At 42.7% G+C, this 21491-nt stretch overlaps 1 protein-coding gene and 1 long non-coding RNA gene across 2 annotated transcripts; both read left to right on the top strand.

The window, feature by feature from the left end:
* Positions 1-1052: 1052 nt before the first annotated feature.
* On the top strand, positions 1053-7112 carry LOC310795793 (tripartite motif-containing protein 16-like; the record flags this gene model as incomplete). Its single annotated transcript, XM_083657882.1, has 2 exons — positions 1053-1118; positions 5404-7112. The coding sequence occupies exon 2, from the start codon at positions 5442-5444 to the stop codon at positions 7110-7112; it is 1671 nt and encodes a 556-aa protein (XP_083514008.1). The 5' UTR covers positions 1053-1118; positions 5404-5441.
* An 820-nt stretch (positions 7113-7932) lies between these two features.
* Positions 7933-13115, top strand: LOC310795799. Its single transcript, XR_014553644.1, has 3 exons — positions 7933-8197; positions 10487-10638; positions 12992-13115. It is a non-coding gene; the product is annotated as an uncharacterized lncRNA (long non-coding RNA).
* Positions 13116-21491: the final 8376 nt, after the last annotated feature.

Below are 21491 nucleotides of genomic sequence, written 5' to 3'. Positions count from 1 at the left end.
GGGGGACAGATCCGCACAAATTGCACTGAGAAGTCCTTCAATCCAATGTGATGCACTTGTGAAAGCTAAGGGGTACCACTGCTTTCAGGAGCAAGTTACATATTAAGTAGCCTATTCAAAGAGAATACAGGAAGTGAAAGTGAACAACATCAGAGTAGAAGTGAATGGGATCTCTTATGCTGAAGCAGTTAAAAGAGTGGAGAGAAATGATCAAGTGGAGGAAGTCGAAAGGGAACCAGAACAGAAACGGAAGAAGGGAATTGAACAAAGCACATGTGTGAACAAAAGAGGATTTCTCACGTTCATGGCCATGGTGATCAATTGTGCAGAACAGGTCAAAGGAAAAAAGGAAAAGATTGCGATGATGATGGACGCGGCGAGAAGGTTTCTGAATATTGTTGACATTTCCGGAGAGGAGATTGAGAAAGCGCTGAGGGACGAATTTCCACAGACTCAGACAATAAGTGCGTTTGGGTCATAGAATGGTCATACAGTATCATGAATGGGAGGAGCTATATATCATACAGTATCATGAATGGGAGCACTATATACATGATGAACACTGTAAATTGCACTATGGTGAATTTCCCCCATGGGATAAATAAAGGACAACTTAATAACTTCACCTTTTTCTTCTTGTTGTTTGTATGTGTTTTATGTCTGTCATTCCTGTACATATAACAACAAATGTATATGTATTGTATAATATTGAAGTGTGCCTTTATTACTTTTCAAACTAGTAATAATGTTACTAATCTTAATCTGAGTGTTGACGGTGATACCCATCCGTGTTTCATGTCTGTCTCTTTTATGTTTTATGTTCATAGGACCGCAATGGAAATAAGCCTTGGGCTTTATTGTGTTTTTATCCTCGGTGATTGTCTGTTTTTGTATTTGTGCCCTGTTTTGTTGACATCACCAAATAAAGTCACTCAATCAATCAAACCTAACTATGAAGAAGACATCAAAGTCCAGTAGGTGGCGGTAATGCACCATTTAAGGATGCCAACTGCTAATCAAATCTATAAAAGAAGAAGAAGAAGGCGTGGAGGCCCCCCACTGTCTGCAGCCAGCCAGGTACTAGTCTGCACTCTACTGCGCGGCTTGAAGCAATTGAGGTGAGTGAAGTAGGTGAACTAACTTGTCTAACAAGTGTGTTATTTACTGCGACAGAAAGAGGTTATTCACGTCACTTGCTTGCTAGTTGCTTGTCAGGGGGGCTGAGGGGGGAATCGATAGGCAACTTTTGACCCTGTAATATAGCCATGCTGCTGACTGCTAGTTAGCTGCTGATGGGCCATCAACGTAGCATAATGTAGCCTAAATGAGTGTGTTGGCCTTTCAGCCATAGATATATATAAAGGCTAGATAGCTTACCCGCGCTGCCGGCCAATGGAGAGCGACGTCGTCGCATGGCGGCCATCTTGCTACAGGGAGCTACTAGGAGTTATGAGCATCTGTTGTTGGGTTAGTATGGCAACATCATATGATCATAACTCCTAGGGAAATGGATGAAACTGCATGAAACTTTGTGCCTGAATCCCTCTCATGGCATAGATGCTTCGGTTTAATTTTGGTGTAATTTGGAGCCCATCAAAAAAAAAAAGTGTTTTTAGTGTGTTTTTTTTTTTTTGGTCTATCTCGGGAACGGAATATGCTTGTAATAAACCAAACCGTTTGTAAATCCGTCAAGATTTCAGCGAGTTATGAGTATTTTTGTCTGTGCAGGTCACCAGCTACCATAGAACGTACCAGAAAGGCACTGTAGCAAGATGGCGGCCGTTCAACGACGCTGCTGACTCCGCCTTAAGCCATCTAGCCGTTATATATCTATATGCTTTCAGCTGCCAGTAACGTTAGGCCTGGCGAGGGAAAGCGCATGCTGACGCAGCAGGTATTCATAGTAGTTTATTTTAATTTAGTAGGCAAGTACCTATAGATTAGTTTGAATTGTCAAATTCGAATGGATACATCAAAGGTAGTAGTGTAAATGCAAGAAAAAGCTTTGTCCCATGGGTTGCACATGTCCAACATATTCTCCCATTTTGACTGAATGGCTGCTGGTGCTGCACATATTCTTTAAAGATACATATGAAACTGATACATTTTCTTATTTATTTGTTTCTTATTTATCCATGTTGTATGATATCCTTTATGTCAAGGCAGCATACCATTTGTTTTGTATTTAATAGTAGCTTCCTTTTCCAGTAGCCTGTACCACGAAACAAGATTACTGGCTTAGCGAGTTAACTTCAGGTTTAACCCTAGTTTTGCCGTACCACGACGCTAGTTAACTTCTTATCGAGATAGATCACCATAGCAACTTATGCTCTACGGCTAACCTGCTTTGTAGCAGGTTAAGTTCAGAGGATAAGATCAAAACCCATGAAAGACCCACCTGCTTACCAATCAGCTCTCTGGAAACAGCGAGTCACCATTCATATGGTCCCCATATGAAAAATACATTGCATTCAAATGAAAAAGAAAAAAGAAAAAAAAGGCTCCTGTTGAATTAATCAAGGACTGAAGCCTTGCACTTGTTGCAGGCTACATTTAAATTAAGCCCTACTTACCACTTTGGAATATGTTTTTATATTCATTTTTGTGCTCTCAAGTAGCCTAGATACGTTGTTTGACCCCGCCGATCGATTGCAGCTGAATGGTGAGTGAGAGAGTAAACCGGCATAAAAAGGTTACATAAACGTCTCCAAAGCGCACGGTGCCGTGTGCGCAACGGAGCTGAGGCTGACGTAGGGTTGGAAATGGTCATACATGCTAGAATAGCCTACTACATCTAAGCAATTTAATATGGGATCACCTGCACACAGATTATTCATATCTAGGCTACTCCTGCATTTTGCAGCTGCAACTGTGTTGCTTTTGGCCTGTATGATGTGATTGAACTTCATATTTCCAGCATCATTATATGAAATATGGAGATATGCGACTCTGCTGACAATAGCCTATATATGTGACCACAAAATAGGCTATTTTTTATAAATTAAATCTATGCCCGCACGTACCGTGTCGATTCAGTTCAGAAGCCTTTTTAAATTTTATTATCATTCTTTTTTTATTGATAGCCTATAGGAATTATTCAATCAGTGCGACTAAACACATCATGAGATCATTATTATTCATTGAGCCTAAATGGTCTATACATATGCATTTTGGACTGAGATAGATTACACATTGCATCCACTCACAAAAAAGACATGCCGGTTTTATTGAGTTTATTGAGAGGGTGAATTGAGCTGCTGTAGGATACGTGGAGGCAGAAACCGCTCTTCAAATAAATGACTGATGTGGATAAAAGTGGTAACTTTAGTCATTCGGGAACAGACTAATAATATCCAATGCGGATTTTGATTCTGACATAGTAGTAGTTTGCTTTGAATGAATGAGGAAATAGGTGTGTCTGGCGCTGTAAAAGCTTAAAAACCACGCCTCTTTTGCGGGCACGAGCTCCTGTGCACGAGCATTTTCATGTGCACGCTAGAGATGCTCCGATCAGCTTTTTTGTGGCCGATCACCGATCACGATCACTGGAAGCAGTATCTGCCGATCCCGATATCACCGATCACCGCGTCAAATCCATCAATTCAAGCCTTCTATTTATTGTGTCGCCTTATTCATATATTTAATTATTCTTAACAACATCGACATTGTATATTAAGTATTAAAATTAGGAGATGAGAAAGTATCATGAATTGACAACCGTTTTATTGCAGGCTAAGGCAACATGCAACTCTCTCTAGAGACACTCTCTTAGAGACAACTTGGAGCTTACAGAGTAGACTGTGTATACTGTAGCTTTCCTGTGGAAAAATAAATACAGTCTTATAAAACAAAAAATATAATACTATGTACACAACATGTGCACCAACACAGCTTGGAACATGTCTGTGAAAGCTGCAGCGATAGCCTCCACGGTGTGTGACCCAGAAAACTCTTGTGAGTGAAGTACAACTTTGTTCAGGTCGAACTTTTCATCAATAAACTGCGCAGTTAGGCTCAGCATGGACATAGGACAGACACTCGAACTCCAAATGTCAGTCGTGAAGCTGATTGACGTGGTGTTGTTGTCTTTCATAAGGCTCTCGATGTGCTTGTACACAATTTGGTATAATTCCGGCAGGCAAACGTCAGTTAAATATTTACGTCCTGGCAGCGTGTAACGTGGATCCAAGCAGGACATGAGGCGTTTGAACCCGAGGTCTTCCACAACAGACAGCGGCTGCTGATTAAAACATATGAATTCCATTAGCTTTGCATTTATTTCTTTTCGTTTCTTGCTGTCGTTGCTGTAGGGTTGCTGTCGTTTCAATGTCTCTGTTACAGTTATAGCTGAGTGAGTGGCGTTTGGGTTGCTGCACGCTCTTTCGCTGCCTTAGCGCTCGCCAACTTTGTAAACTCCTCAAATTCCTTGACGTGGGAAACCTTCAAATGTCTTATGAGGTTCGTAGTGTTGAAACTCTTCTGCTGCGTTCCTCCACGCGGTATCTCCTTTGAGCACACAATGCAAACGGCAAATTTGTTGTCCATCTCCAACAAGTTGTAAAATTGCCAGACAGGCGACGCCATGTTAGCTGCTGTGCTGTTTGTTCTCGCCCAAGCTGCTTTCGCTATAGAGAGAGTGCAACTTCCAAACACTTTTTCGCCACTACCACCACGCCCCCTAAGGAAACTTGGGAGCCAATGAAGCTTCATGACACGGAGAGACAGCCAATCACAAGCTTCCCTTTAGGAGACCGGAAGAATACTACTTGGCAGCCTGGGAGTGCACTATCTCTATATTGAAACGTCTCTGGTAGTAGTTCTTGCAGATTTTGTGTCATTCTGATCGGCCTTGTTTGATCGGCACTTTTGATAACTCCGATCAAAGCCGAAAGGCCAAATCGGCCGATTCCGATCAAGGGCCGATCGATCGGAGCAACTCTAGTGCACGCGCTCTCAACTTGATTAGAAAAACCTGGTTCCACTTAACGAGTGGCGATCTACGTTCGTGGTACAAGTTAACTACAATCGAGCTTATCTGGTTTAGACAAACCAGATCAAGAGACAGATCCTGGATCTTCTTATACAACATTCGTGGTATAGCCTGCAGGTCTGGAGTATAGCTGCAAAGAGTTGATTATATCTAAAGGAGTCGCAAGCGTTATACTAATATGAACTCATCATACAACATGATTTCACCCCCACTATTCAAAAGATCATTCAAAAATGATATTCCTTTTTAAAACATTGACTCAATAAACATAGGTGTATCCTTAAATAAATATTTCTATTGTACTATAACAATTGGCTTTGAATTTCACAACATGATTCAGGTTGATGATATTGGTATTGAAGCCAGCTGCCCATGACCTCTTCTAACTATTTCCTGTTCCTCCCCTTTCACAGATCTGCCAGTATCTGACTCACTGTCACTGAGAAGTGAAATGGCGCAGCAAGGAATTCAGCTGGACGGGAGAAAATGGTGCTGTTCGATCTGTCTGGATCTACTGAAGGATCCGGTGACTGTTCCCTGTGGGCACAGCTACTGCATGAGCTGTATTAAAGACTGCTGGGATGCAGAGGATCAGAAGAAAATCCACAGCTGCCCCCAGTGCAGACAGACCTTCACACCGAGGCCTGTCCTGGTGAAAAACACCATGTTGGCAGAGTTGGTGGAGGACCTGAGGAAGACAGGATTCCAAGCTGCTCCTCCTGATCGCTGCTATGCTGGACCTGGAGATGTGGGCTGTGATTTCTGCACTGGGAGAAAGCTGAAAGCCCTCAAGTCCTGTCTGGTGTGTCTGGCCTCTTACTGTGAGCACCACCTCCAGCCTCACTATGAATCCTCTACCTTTAAGAAACACAGGCTGGTGGAAGCCACCGTGAAGCTTCAGGAGAACATCTGCTCTCGTCACGATGAGGTGATGAAGATGTTCTGCCGTACTGATCAGCAGTGTATCTGTTATCTCTGCTCCGTGGACGAACATAAGGGACACGACACAGTCTCAGCTGCAGCAGAAAGGGCCGAGAGGCAGAAAGAGCTCGGGGTGAATCGGCAGAAAATCCAGCAGAGACTCCAGGGCAGAGAGAAAGACGTGAAGGTGCTTCAACAGAACCTGAAGGCTATGAATCTCTCTGCTGATAAAGCAGTGACGGACAGTGAGAAGATCTTCACTGAGCTGGTCCGTCTCATTGAGAAGAGAAGCTCTGAAGTGAAGCAGCAGATCAGATCCCAGCAGAAAGAGGAAGTGAGTCGGGCTGAAGAACTTCAGGAGAAGCTGAAACAGGAGATTGCTGAGCTGAGGAGGAAACACACTGAGCTGGAGCAGCTCTCACACACAGAGGATCACATCCACTTCCTCCACAGTTACCCCTCGCTGTCACGTCTCAGTCAATCTACAGACTCACCCAGGATCGATACCAGTCCTCTGTGTTACTTTGAGGATGTGACTGCACCTGTGTCAGAGGTCAGAGATAAACTACAGGACGTTCTGACAGAGGAACGGCCTAAGATCTCACTGACAGTGACTGACGTGGATGTTTTACTGCCACAACCAGAGCCCAAGACCAGAGCTGACTTCTTACAATATTCACGTCAGATCACACTGGATCCAAACACAGCAAACACAAAGCTGTTATTATCTGAGGGGAACAGAAAAGCAACATGCATGAGTGAAGCACAGTTATATTCTAGTCACCCAGACAGATTCACTGGCTACTATCAGGTCCTGAGTAGAGAGGGTCTGACTGGACGTTGTTACTGGGAGGTGAAGGGGAGCGGGAGGAGTGTTTCAATAGCAGTCTCATATAAAGATATTAGCAGAACATGGGGTGAAAAAGGTGCATTTGGATACAATGACAAGTCTTGGTCATTAGAGTATTACAACAATAGTTGTCACTTCATACATAAGGATATCAAAACTCTCATCTCAGTTCCTCAGTCCTCCAGAGTAGGAGTGTACCTGGATCACAGAGCAGGTATTCTGTCCTTCTACAACGTCTCTGAAACCATGACTCTCCTCCACAGAGTCCAGACCACCTTCACTCAGCCTCTCCATCCTGGACTGTGGTGTCATAACCCTGGAGTCACTGCTGAGCTGTGTAAGCTCAAGTAGACAGGACTTATTAAAGCAGCTGTGTGTGTGTGTGTGTGTGTGTGTGTGTGTGTGTGTGTGTGTGTGTGTGTGTGTGTGTGTGTGTGTGTGTGTGTGTGTGTGTGTGTGTGTGTGTGTGTGTGTGTGTGTGTGTCTCTCTTTCCATCTTTGGTGCTTAGCTCTCATTGCTGTGGTGTTTCTGCACTGCCCACAGATCACCTGTCAATCAAACATTGTGGGTGGGACTGTGATGTCTTTTTCCAAGTAGAATTTTCTGTGGATGTTTGATTTCCTGTAGGTGGCGCTCTTTTCTTTGTGTTATATCAGTCAGTGATAGCGAGTATCCAAACACACATGTATTCATATGAAAACATAAACTGTTGTGTGGCCTATATTTATCTATATCAAAATGAGGACTCTTAGCCACGATGAAGTTGTCTTGTTGGCTACAAACAATTTTGCATCTGACTGGATTGAGAAGTCCAACGGCTTTCTGTTCAAATGAAGCACACAGGTCGCGACAAGGACTCTAAAAACGTCAAGGCGAGCCTGAGCCTGTTTCATGAGTTTAGGGAGAACATGGCCATGTTTGTCTCGCACTTTTTGGACAAACTTCCACCTGTTGGGTTTGGCAATATGGACGCCTCGGCTCTGCTCAGTAGAGTGGAGCAACTGAGCAGCGAGGTTTCTGGTCTGAGGAGCCCGGCCATTGAAGCACAGGTGACCGTGAACGAGGACCTGACGGCGGCTACAGCGGCTGTGAATTGCCGGGTGACAGACAGCGCTGGAGGACGGTGGAAGGAGGTCTACCCCAGTCAGACAGTCCTGGACCTCGGGACTGCGGCTGGTGCAGAAGCAGACGGGACCTGGTCAACAGGAGGTGACGACGGCGTTAGACCCTCCTGATGCAGCGGCTACAGAGAGCATACAACTCCCAACGCCAACGCCCAGGTCGCCGCCGTGGACTTCTGTGGTGAGAAATGGAGTAAAGAAGCCCACAGCCAAGATGACGCAGCCCCGTCGCAACGCCGCACAAACCCGGGTGAGACGTGAGCAGAGGAACACCAAGTACTGAGAGCAGCATCCCAGTGATCACTACCAAGAGGGTGAGTGTGTTTGACACTAAGTTCTGTCACTCTGCGCAGGGGCGGATATAGAGAAATATTCATGGGGGGTGGCATGAAGATTTTAAGGGGTGGCAGAAATATATATTGCTGATTTAATCGCATAATCAATATTTGCTTGGAAAAGCCCCAAACTGAAGATATTTTAACTCAAAAACATTGTATTGCTTTGGCACGAGTGAAGCATTGAATAGACATTTCTAAGGTGGCATTAGAAATAATTGAATGAATTGTAAACATCTGTGTATAAAATCCACTGTATAAAAAAGCTTACTTGCCTTACCACATTTTTCACTTTTAGACCAGCAGGGGCGACCAAAGCTATGCAATGACTGTTGCAATAGACAGAGCCAGATTAACACTCCCAGGAGCCCCTGGGCACTGAAGCTCCCAGGGGCCCCCCTACCCATCGTCCCATCGACCGCCGCGGTTCGCGGTCTTAAAGGGATACACACACAAATGCTGCGTCAGGTATCAATGGGTTAATAGAGAGCGTAATAACATGTAAAAGATTAGGTTATGCTACTGTGCTGTGACATCTCATAGAGGAGACACAGCCGAGGAAGAGTAGACACTGCCTTACCCTGCCATTGTTGTCTATTGTATTTTGTCTAGGTCCAACTCCATATTGCAGAACAGGTCAGAATGAAAGGTTTTCCCACAAGTTTCACCATGAAACCATCTTCTTCTACCGAACACAAAATGGGCAGAGATGATATTAGTGTTATGATACTTTTTGGAAACAGCTGTAGTCATGAAACTGAGAATGAGTGGGACATAAATTATGTTTGGCATGGGCAACTGATGATGAGATCTGGGCAAAATAGCATTTGATTAGGGTTCTAGCATAAAATAATAATAATAATAAGTGATTACCATGTTGTCTCTATTAAAATGTCTAGTAAATTAAGCACACTTTAATATATGAAAACAATTTCAAATACAATTTTGCCCATGTTTGCTCACGACACAGTGCACACCACTAATTAGATGACAACAAAGCACCACCAGATATGAGCAGTTGTCATTTTGACGAGTTGTTTCCTCAGCCTGGAATGACAGATGTTCTATAAAGGAATGCCACTGGAGGAACGTTTACCTCACCTCCTCACCTGCTCACTGAAATGACCACATTGTATCAGTGTGCATTTTGCTTCTGCTCCAACGCAGCCATCCTAGCTGTGCATGTTTTACCCAGTGACCCAGGAGAGACCCAGGAGAGACAAAGAATGGCCTGCACTCAGTCTCAGTCTCCTCCTGCACATCAGACAAAACCGTCTTCTGACGTGGCCCAGAGCCCTATATGGTTTTATTTTGAGAGTATTAAACTATTACTAGCGACTACAGAAGATATGAGTTTCAGAAAATATGACAGTACAGTTTTACACGAGACGATTCCACATCACAACTCTGCAGTGTGCTGTATTAAAAGCAATAGAGAGGCAAAGTGGAACGTCACTTCCTGCTTCAGCACTGTACCAGAGATTTTCATCCGCCATTTATTTTCCCATAGACATTTCATAAAATGCTTATAAAATAGTCAAACCAAACGGTTCAGCTAACGCTATAATCGGGAGAGACCATAGAACATTTCACTCGGACCAAAACTTAAAAAAACAACATCGAAAAAATATTTTCTTTAAACCCGCATTTTTTTTAACGTTTTGGTCCCAGTGAAATGTTATGCGATCTCTTCTGTTTCTAAATATATCTGTACCATTTGGTTTGAACCAGTAAAACTATTTTTATATAAGCATTTTACGAAATGTGGATGGGAAAACAAATGGCGGATGAAAATCTCCGGTACAGTGCTGAAGCAGGAAGTAGGCGGTCACTTTGCCTCTCTATTGAAAGCAATGTTAAAATAGTTAAGTGACATTTCACTAAATTGACAACAGCACACTTGTTCTCATGAATGTGCCTCGCTACCGCGCACCATCCCATCAAGTATCCACATGGGTCGTGTGTATCGATATACAAAGTTTGCACAAGGTCTTTTCATCATCCTGTCACACGATTATGTCAATAACTGTTACATCACTGAGAGAGAGAAAAGTTGTTTGTTGTGTCACGAATGCCCCCCTGCCCCCCACCTTGCACCCCCTTGTGTCTGGGCATAGTAGTGCATGGTGTGCGCATCTGTGCATTTGATGAATGCTTCACACACACTTCCCTCTTTTTTGGTATGTTAGTGCTACACCAGCCATCCATTGTCAGTAGGAATCATACGTAAACATGTCTTCTTACCCCTGTTCTCCTCCTACCTACTAGGCCCTCCCAATCCTCCCCAGGAGGTTCAGGTGCTCTGTGGCCAGGCTCCAGGGGTGCTACAGGTGCGCTGGAAGCCCCCCCTCCTCTCTCCCACAGGGACATCCAATGGGGCAAATGTCCTTGGCTACGCAGTCTGCACTAAAGGACAGAGGGTGAGCTAGCAACTTAGCATGCATGCTTCATTTACATTTCACACGGCTTGATTGAACGAGGGGGTAACACTTTACTTGAGGATGCATATGAGTCTTATGCACCCTCAGTCGTCATGATATGACGACTGACATGACATTCATAACCATGACGTGACGTCATGAAGGAGGCGTTACGGATGTTTACGACTCTTGTCATTAAGTGTCATTCGGTAAATTATGTTATTGCTAATGTAATGTTGACATTGTTTGAGACGTCTTAGTTATGACAACTTCACATAACCATGTCATAAACATGACATAGCAGGCATTAAGATGTCATTAAGTGCAATGACACTTTCAAATGAGTTCACAACGGTGTCATTAATATTTTCCTTGACCTCAACAAACAGTGGTACAATTTGAACTGTTCATTAAGATATCATCAAGTGTAATTACACAGTGTTGGTTCATGTCAAGTTGTCATAACGAAGACATCTCAAACAACGTCAACATTGCATTAACAGTGACATAATTTACTGTCACAAACATTCATAAAGCCTCCTTCATGTTAATAACATGTGTCATGGCATCATGGTTATGACAGTTAGTCCTGGACAAGAGCACCACTCACGATTCAAGTGTTCATCTCAGCGTCAGTGACTGTGCATTAGGGGATGAGTTTACATACAGGTGAGTGAATTGTTTTACCTGTGTTTTATGTAGATGATAGGTGAGAGAGGATCAGTGTTGGGGGTAACTCATTACAAAAGTAACATATTACATGTAATATATTACTTTTAGCAGTAACTCAGTAATATGACTTATTACCTATAGGATTTCAGTAATATTATACCAGTTACTTTGTCAAGTAACTCAAGTTACAAATTGAGTTACTTTTTTATTTTTATCAAAGCACCATCAAATAATCAAACTATGTGTTTTTATGTAAATAACCACTATAGATGACAATAACAAAGGAAAATAATAAGATTTAGAATTTTGGATTGTTTACACTGACTTCAAGGCGGTTGAAATTATTTTTCGGGATGTTCCGGGGCGGCCATATCATTCTGCTGCTGCTGTTATTTTGGTAAAAGTAATCCAAAAAAGTATTGTAATAAGTAACGAGTTACTCTACACAGACAGTAATATTGTAAAGTAACTTATTACTTTCAAATGAAAGTAACTAGTAATATGTAATATATTACATTTTGAAAGTAACTTGCCCAACACTGGAGAGGATACATGACAGAGGGAGTGTTAATAGTCAAGTGTCTGCCTTTTGAACATGACATTATGTCATCTCATATGTGCCCTCAACATACTCTACACCACAGTGCCACCTACCTATGATTCAGTGGTGGTGCAGGTATCTCAATCATCTGTGAAAGCCATAGTAAAGTCTCTCACTCCCTCTGGTGAACACCACAATATACCAACACACCATCATGTCTTGAAATGAACACCCATCTGTTGTTTTCTGTGACAGTTACATTAAACAATGACAATGTGTTTTGACTTCAATAAAACCATCACTTAAGCACATGGGCCTAACAGCATATAGAGACACCAACCTGCTCAAAGTAAACCAATAAATACAAATAATTACAATATGTAAACACAACAAGACCTGAAAGGTCAGGAGGACCAATGGACAGAATGAAACCTCACCAAACCACAAAAGCTGATATACACCTCAAAATGGAAATGGTTTAGAGCTAAAAAAAATAGTTCTCAGGGTACCCTCTCTGATATTGATTGAAGTTTGGAGTGGTCTACACCTACAGAACAGAACCATATTGTAGGAGACTGTCCTTCATTGCAGAATCACCAGCAGCTACTGCAAGTTTAAACACCTGATCATGACTAGACACCGCAAGGACAGGAGCGACTTTAACAAGGCTTTAATCTGCTCAAAGGCAAACTGACAACTACGAGAACCAATTAAAAAGGTTTGTTCAATTAAAGTAATTGCTGAGAAACAGTGGAACACATCTTGCAAAATCTCTAATAATACCTACCCATCCCTACACAGTTCTGTCATGTAGGTGGGAAGAGAGAATGCAAGCAGAGCCTCCGCCTTTTCACAACCTTTGACCCACATTCTGTGTGACAGTGGCTTGACCAATTTGACAGAATATAATTTTGTAGAATAGAATAGACCAGGGTCATGCAGATACAGGTGGCCTCACAACCTACTAACCCAGACAGGGCAACCTTAACGAGTTTCTGATATGTAGCAACTTGCAACTAAGCATGTTACCCATGCAATAGTGTCACAAGTGTGATGGTCAATGACAGCTAGATAGATTTGTGTCATTTAAATTATTATAGTTTTGTTGTTGCTGATATTGTCTTTTTTTTTTTTATCCAGATAGCGGAGGTGTTGTACCCAATGGCGGACTATGTTACCGTGGAGCTGACAAGGATTCAGTGCCTGGAGGCCCGGGAGGTCATCGTCAGAACGCTATCAGCACAGGGAGAATCCCAAGACTCCCCAGTCGCCATCATTCCAAACAACCTGCTGGTGCCTCTACCCCCCTTGCGCTGCCCCCGCCCCTACACCCCCACACAGGCCCCCTCCCTCACCTCGCCCACCCCAATCCCCAACTCCCCGCTCCGCCCCAGGCACATCCAGGACAGCCGCTTCCTCTCCATCCTCCACACCCTAGATAATAAAAGATGTCATTCAGAATTGATGTTCATGCAAAGTTGTAGTTTACAAAAAGTATTTCCTGATTCAAAATTATGTGTAAAAAAAATCATTTTGATTCAATAAAGTTAAGATTTTATTTATTGGTTTCCTCTTCTCTCCATTTGTTTCTGACATGTCTCATGACTGGCTCTTGCCAGTCTGGTGGTGCATCTGTAGCAGTGATATGAAATGCACCACAGTAGCTTGTATCTGGCGCTCCCTAGTGGTTATGGTTTGGAAGTAGCACAGCATAAATTCGAACCTCCAATAAGTTTGATATTTATAGTGGCAAGTAATCATCAGATGACTTGGCACACTGACTGAAGAAGGGCGTCTGGCCTGAAACGTTTGTGCGGCAATAAAAAGTATCAAACTTATTGGAGTGCTGTCCTGGAGTTCTGTGAGATCTTTTGAGGATTCAGCACCCACAGAAACGATTGAGAGTTGAACGCTGTTTTGTTTGTTTGTTGTTTTTTGCTGGTATTTCGACTTTATTCTTGGTTTACACCAGGAGTGTCAAACATACAGCCCGGGGGACAGATCTGCACAAATTGCACTGAGAAGGCCTTCAATCCAATGTGATGCACTTGTGAAAGCTAAGGGGTACCACTGCTTTCAGGAGCAAGTTACATATTAAGTAGCCTATTCAAAGAGAATACAGGAAGTGAAAGTGAACAACATCAGAGTAGAAGGGAATGGGATCTCTTATGCTGAAGCAGTTAAAAGAGTGGAGAGAAATGATCAAGTGGAGGAAGTCGAAAGGGAACCAGAACAGAAACGGAAGAAGGTAATTGAACAAAGCATATGTGTGGACAAAAGAGGATTTCTCACGTTCATGGCCATGGTGATCAATTGTGCAGAACAGGTCAAAGGAAAAAAGGAAACGATTGCGATGATGATGGACGCGGCGAGAAGCTTTCTGAATATTGTTGACATTTCCGGAGAGGAGATTGAGAAAGCGCTGAGGGACGAATTTCCACAGACTCAGACAATAAGTGCGTCTGGGTCATAGAATGGTCATACAGTATCATGAATGGGAGGAGCTATATATCATACAGTATCATGAATGGGAGGAGCTATATATCATACAGTATCATGAATGGGAGCACTATATACATGATGAACACTGTAATTTGCACTATGGTGAATTTCCCCCATGGGATAAATAAAGGACAACTTAATAACTTCACCTTTTTCTTCTTATTGTTTGTATGTGTTTTATGTCTGTAATTCCTGTACATATAACAACAAATGTATATGTATTGTATAATATTGAAGTGTGCCTTTATTACTTTTCAAACTAGTAATAATGTTACTAATCTTAATCTGAGTGTTGACGGTGATACCCATCCGTGTTTCATGTCTGTCTCTTTTATGTTTTATGAATTCAGAGGACCGCAATGGAAATAAGCCTTGGGCTTTATTGTGTTTTTATCCTCGGTGATTGTCTGTTTTTGTATTTGTGCCCTGTTTTGTTGACATCACCAAATAGTCACTCAATCAATCAAACCTAAGAAGACATCAAAGTCCAGTAGGTGGCGGTAATGCACCATTTAAGGATGCCAACTGCTAATCAAATCTATAAAAGAAGAAGAAGAAGGCGTGGAGGCCCCCCACTGTCTGCAGCCAGCCAGGTACTCTGCACTCTACTGCGCGGCTTGAAGCAATTGAGGTGAGTGAAGTAGGCGAACTAACTTGTTTAACAAGTGTGTTATTTACTGCGACAGAAAGAGGTTATTCACGTCACTTGCTTGCTAGTTGCTTGTCAGGGGGGCTGAGGGGGGAATCGATAGGCAACTTTTGACCCTGTAATATAGCCATGCTGCTGACTGCTAGTTAGCTGCTGATGGACCATCCACGTAGCATCATGTAGCCTAAATGAGTGTGTTGGCCTTTCAGCTGCCAGTAACGTTAGGCCTGGCGAGGGAAAGCGCATGCTGACGCAGCAGGTATTCATAGTAGCCTAGTTTATTTTAATTTAGTAGGCAAGTACCTATAGATTAGTTTGAATTGTAAAATTCGAATGGATACATCAAAGGTAGTTGTGTAAATGCAAGAAAAAGCTTTGTCCCATGGGATGCACATGTCCAACATATCCTCCCATTTTGACTGAATGGCTGCTGGTGCTGCACATATTCTTTAAAGATACATATGAAACTGATACATTTTCTTATTTATTTGTTAATTATTTATCCATGTTGTATCCTTTATGTCAGGGCAGCATACAATTTGTTTTCTATTTAATAGTAGCTTCCTTTTCCAGTAGCCTGTACCACGAAACAAGATTACTGGCTTAGCAAGTTAACTTCAGGTTTAACCCTAGTTTTGCCGTACCACGACGCTAGTTAACTTCTTATCGAGATAGATCACCATAGCAACTTATGCTCTACGGCTAACCTGCTTTGTAGCAGGTTAAGTTCAGAGGATAAGATCAAAACCCATGAAAGACCCACCTGCTTACCAATCAGCTCTCTGGAAACAGCGAGTCACCATTCATATGGCCCCTATATGAAAAATACATTGCATTCAAATCAAAAAGAAAAAAAAAAGGCTCCTGTTGAATTAATCAAGGACTAAAGCCTTGCACTTGTTGCAGGCTACATTTAAATTAAGCCCTACTTACCACTTTGGAATATGTTTTTATATTCATTTTTGTGCTCTCAAGTAGCCTAGATACGTTGTTTGACCCCGCCGATCGATTGCAGCTGAATGGTGAGTGAGAGAGTAAACCGGCATAAAAAGGTTACATAAACGTCTCCAAAGCGCACCGTGCCGTGTGCGCAACGGAGCTGAGGCTGACGTTGGGTTGGAAATGGTCATACATGCTAGAATAGCTGCTACTACATCTAAGCAATTTAATATGGGATCGCCTGCACACAGATTATTCATATCTAGGCTACTCCTGCATTTTGCAGCTGCAACTGTGCTGCTTTTGGCCTGTATGATGTGATTGAACTTCATATTTCCAGCATCATTATATGGAGATATGCGACTCTGCTGACAATAGCCTATATTTGTGACCACAAAATAGGCTATTTTTTATAAATGAAATCTATGCCCGCACGTACCGTGTCGATTCAGTTCAGAAGCCTTTTTAAATTTTATTATCATTTTTTTTTATTGATTAGCCTATAGGAATTATTCAATCAGTGCGACTAAACACATCATGAGATCATTATTATTCATTGAGCCTAAATGGTCTATACATACGCATTTTGGACTGAGATAGATTACACATTGCTTCCACTCCCAAAAAAGACATGCCGGTTTTATTGAGTTTATTGAGAGGGTGAATTGAGCTGCTGTAGGATACGTGGAGGAGGCCGAAACCGCTCTTCAAATAAATGACTGATGTGGATAAAAGTGGTAACAGATCAGTCATTCGGGAACAGACTAATAATATCCAATGCGGATTTTGATTCTGACATAGTAGTAGTTGGCTTTGAATGAATGAGGAAATAGGTGTGTCTGGCGCTGTAAAAGCTTAAAAACCACGCCTCTTTTGCGGGCACGAGCTCCTGTGCACGAGCATTTTCATGTGCACGCGCTCTCAACTTGCTTAGAAAAACCTGGTTCCACTTAACGAGTGGCGATCTACGTTCGTGGTACAAGTTAACTACAATCGAGCTTCTCTGGTTTAGACAAACCAGATCAAGAGACAGATCCTGGATCTTCTTATACAACATTCGTGGTATAGCCTGCAGGTCTGGAGTATAGCTGCAAAGAGTTGATTATATCTAAAGGAGTCGCAAGCGTTATACTAATATGAACTCATCATACAACATGATTTCACCCCCACTATTCAAAAGATCATTCAAAAATTATATTCCTTTTTCAAACATTGATTCAATAAACATAGGTGTATCCTTAATTAAAATATTTCTATTGTACCATAACAATTGGCTTTGAATTTCACAACATGATTCAGGTTGATGATATTGGTATTGAAGCCAGCTGCCCATGACCTCTTCTAACTATTTCCTGTTCCTCCCCTTTTACAGATCTGCCAGTATCTGACTCACTGTCACTGAGAAGTGAAATGGCGCAGCAAGGAATTCAGCTGGACGGGGGGAAATGGTGCTGTTCGATCTGTCTGGATCTACTGAAGGATCCGGTGACTGTTCCCTGTGGGCACAGCTACTGCATGAGCTGTATTAAAGACTGCTGGGATGTAGAGGGTCAGAGGAAAATCCACAGCTGCCACAGCTGCAGTCAGGAATCCTGACTGCTAGACCATATGGGACATGTTACAAGAACCTGCACCAGTTCAAAGGAGTCACCACCTTCACATGCAGCCAGATCATCATATCAATCTGACTGGTTCAGACAGCAGTAATCAATTTAGAACAAACTGACCAACGCCAATCAGGTTGAAGATTGTGCTGGACTGTTTTAAATGGTAAATGGTAAATGGTCTGCATTTATATAGCGCTTTTATCCAAAGCGCTTTACAATGAGTAGATAGTCTACATTCACCCATTCATACACCAATGGCGGCAGGCTGCCACGCAGGGTGCCTACACACCATCGGGAGCAATTTGGGGTTAAGTGTCTTGCCCAAGGACACAACGACAGCAGCTGGGAGGGAGCGGGGATCGAACCGCCAACCCTTGCGTCATTGGCCGACCCGCTCTACCTCCTGAGCTAAAGCCGTCCCTCATGTTTTATCCTCCCAATCCGATAGTCTGCCATAAAGGAAATAATGCTGCAGTGGCCATGGCCACTGCAGCATTGGCTGCAGCACTGGCTGCATGTGAAGGTGGTGACTCCTTTGAACTGGTGCAGGTTCTTGTAACATGTCCCATATGGTCTAGCAGTCAGGATTCCTGACTGCAGCTGTGGCAGCTGTGGATTTTCCTCTGACCCTCTACATCCCAGCAGTCTTTAATACAGCTCATGCAGTAGCTGTGCCCACAGGGAACAGTCACCGGATCCTTCAGTAGATCCAGACAGATCGAACAGCAATTTGGGGTTAAGTGTCTTGCCCAAGGACACAACGACAGCAGCTGGGAGGGAGCGGGGATCGAACCGCCAACCCTTGCGTCATTGGCCGACCCGCTCTACCTCCTGAGCTAAAGCCGTCCCTATGTTTTATCCTCCCAATCCGATAGTCTGCCATAAAGGAAATAATGCTGCAGTGGCCATGGCCCACAAAAACTGTCCATAACTCAATTACCAAACACACAACTAAGTGCTCTTCATCATGAGAGGTCAGCGACAGGGTGCAATGGCTCAAATCAACCAATAGGGGGACCACAAAACTATCAACTAATCTAGTGGTTAGAATTGCATTCGGTACACATAGGACCATGCATAGTCAAAATAGTAAGTTTGGCCCTGGTTGGTCAAATATGTGTGGCCTACAGCATCATTGCATAAGTGTCATTAAAAATCCCAAGATAGACTTCTTGGTATCCTGGACTCAATTTCCCATAATCCACCACTCACCTCTCCCACTTCCACCTCCTTGCACAGCTGCCCACCACAATCACCTTAATTACCTCACTCTACAGCAGTGATACTCAACTGGCGGCCCGTGGGCCACATGCGGCCCGCGGGCGCCCCCTGTGTGGCCCGCGATGGAATTGCAAAAAAAAAAAGTGCACCTGAATGCAACATGCAAGATACCCGCTGAATAAGTGTCCAAATGTTAATGTAATTCTGGCCAATACTCACACTTCTGTTATATCATTTCAGTCTGGAATATGGAATATCTTTCAATAATCTATGATTTCGCTGCTAAATTGTCAAATACCGCCGTCTGCTCGCTACCCAGGCACTTATGTATGTACTTAACCGAACTAACTATCCGGTGTGCACAACATTGTCAGACTAAACTCCGTCTGACACCTACAATCCGCTACAGAAAAATGTATATTGATTGTTTATTAACTGGCCCCTGGCCTTCTATCATTTCACAAAAGTGGCCCCCGGGCAAAACAAGTTGAGTATCCCTGCTCTACACACTGCCTTTAACAACCCTCTCATTTCACACAATGTTTAGAGCTGGCCTGTAGTAAAAACTACTTTACCCTTGTTACTTTGATTATAGTAAATCCTAAGTTTATGTCTACTTCTACCTGTTAATATCCTGAACTCCTTTTGCATTGCTTTACCTGTGGCAGTGATTGGTTTTGTGGGCAGCATGACTTTTGATAGTTTACTGTTTATTTCAGAACCACACATGTTGGATTTCCTTGAGCTAACAAGGGGCGGCTTTGTGTTGCTATTTGCATTTAAGAGACTTGCTGCTACCAGTTGTTAGAATTAGTGGAGCCTGCGGTGACGCACAAGCTGAAAGAGTGCATATCACCACCTATCGTAGTGGAGGCGACATGATTCCATAATTAATCAATTTCCCACCCGGGACAAGGACAGTTACAGAGTAAATAGCCTAATCAAGCTATAACCATAGCTCGACTTAACTGTCCATGTAAACATACTGACAGAGAAGGAGAAAGAGACAACTACAGCAGTCCAGAGTAGAACATCCCTTCAATTGGAGGTGAGTTACGAAATGCATTCTGAGGTCAGAATAGGACAATGTAAGACATGTAGTCAGTAGCGGAGCGTACGCCGGGGCAGAGGGTGCGGCCGCCACGGGCCCACTCGTCAGGGGGGCCCATCAAAAAAAAATTTTTTTTTTTTTTTTTTTTTTTTTTTTTTTGCAGGCCAGGCCACCTGGCTGGCAACCTGTGTTTTTATTTTTCTTCTTCAGAACAAGCTTGTCTGTAAAGTGGCTTCACTGTAGTCTTTCTTGGACATAATATTACTTGGCTCAGTGAGTGACAAATTGTGTTTTCGGATATAGGGGCTATCAGCTATTTTACAGTTGTGACTTAAAATGACTTTATTTAATAAAGTCAGTGGTGTGAGTCTGAGAGGAATTCAATCAATAGACAATAACATTGGTGTGTTTAAAATGAGATATTCCACTAAATATGGCTAAAACCGATTCAAACATGCAAAAAAGGCACATTTTTCTTCGCGGCCTGGCAGGCCCGGTTCTACGGGGGTGCAAAAGCATGCATTGCACCCTTATTTGTCTGCATGCTCAGTTGAAAAGTAAAAAAATGTATAAATGCTACAGCTGCACACTTACTGTTTAAACTTGAATTATAGTTGTTGTTTTTCTTTGTTCTTTGATGTGATTTTATGGCTTTTTGGCACCTATATGTAACCTTTTAAGGTTGAGATAATTGTATTATCATTATATGGTCCAAATATTTCAGTAAAGCACTTGAAACACTTGAAATATTCTTGCTTGGGTGGTATCATTCTACTTGAAATGATGGTCAAATGCATTATTTTTAGTAAAATAACATGTCAAATTTTTCGGCCGGCCGGCCTTTGGCCGGCCACCCGAGTGGGCCCGGCCTTTGGCCGGGCATCTGCACCCCTTCCTATCTAGGATGCACCCCTAGTCATCTTGTTCTGGAACCGGCCCTGCGGCCTGGCCTGGCCTTCAAAAAAAAAAAAAATTTTTTTTTTTTTTTTTTTTTTTTTTTTGATGGGGCCCCCCTAAGAGCTTCGCCCCCTCTGGGCTGATAGGGTCGCTCCGCCCCTGCATGTAGTTAAGCTAGTACAGTGATTCTCAAACTTTTCCATATTATTAAGGGCCTCTGATTTAGTATGCATTATGGCCACAGACCCTCATTTGATAATGTGTGTCTCTCTGACCCAAATCTGAAAATATTTTTGATTGTAGGTAGATAGATTCTATTCGACATTATCTAATTGTTAGCCTCTTGTACATGAAATAATGGTGAAGTTTAACAATCCATAAAATTGCTGGGTTCCCTTTCGAAGCCCCTCAAAAAGACCCCTGATGTTGACCAGACTCGTAGTATCCTCTTACCCACAAGTCTAGAAATACCCCCTAAAGTCTAGAAATCCCCCCGATGTGAAACATGTAAGGGGGGGATTTTGTAGCACTTATGCTGGAATAAGTGTAAATAGGAGATGGATATATAATCAAGTATACAGTAGAGTATGGGCTAGTTCCAGGTTTGACTATGGAGCTGGTGGAAGAGTAATGAACACACCGACACAGAACTGCAAGAACCGGTTTGTATTAGATAATCAAAATGAAAATGCATAACAAAAAACACTTGAATTAAATCAAGAAAATTAACAAATAAAGTAAATATAAAGAGGCATTTTAAATAACAAAAGGGTG

This window comes from Poromitra crassiceps (genome assembly GCF_964638095.1).
Source record: "Poromitra crassiceps genome assembly, chromosome: 21".
In the NCBI taxonomy this organism is placed as follows: Eukaryota; Metazoa; Chordata; class Actinopteri; order Beryciformes; family Melamphaidae; genus Poromitra; species Poromitra crassiceps.
The sequence above is the reverse complement of the archived record's forward strand: the minus strand, read 5'-3'. Positions and strand labels throughout refer to the sequence as shown.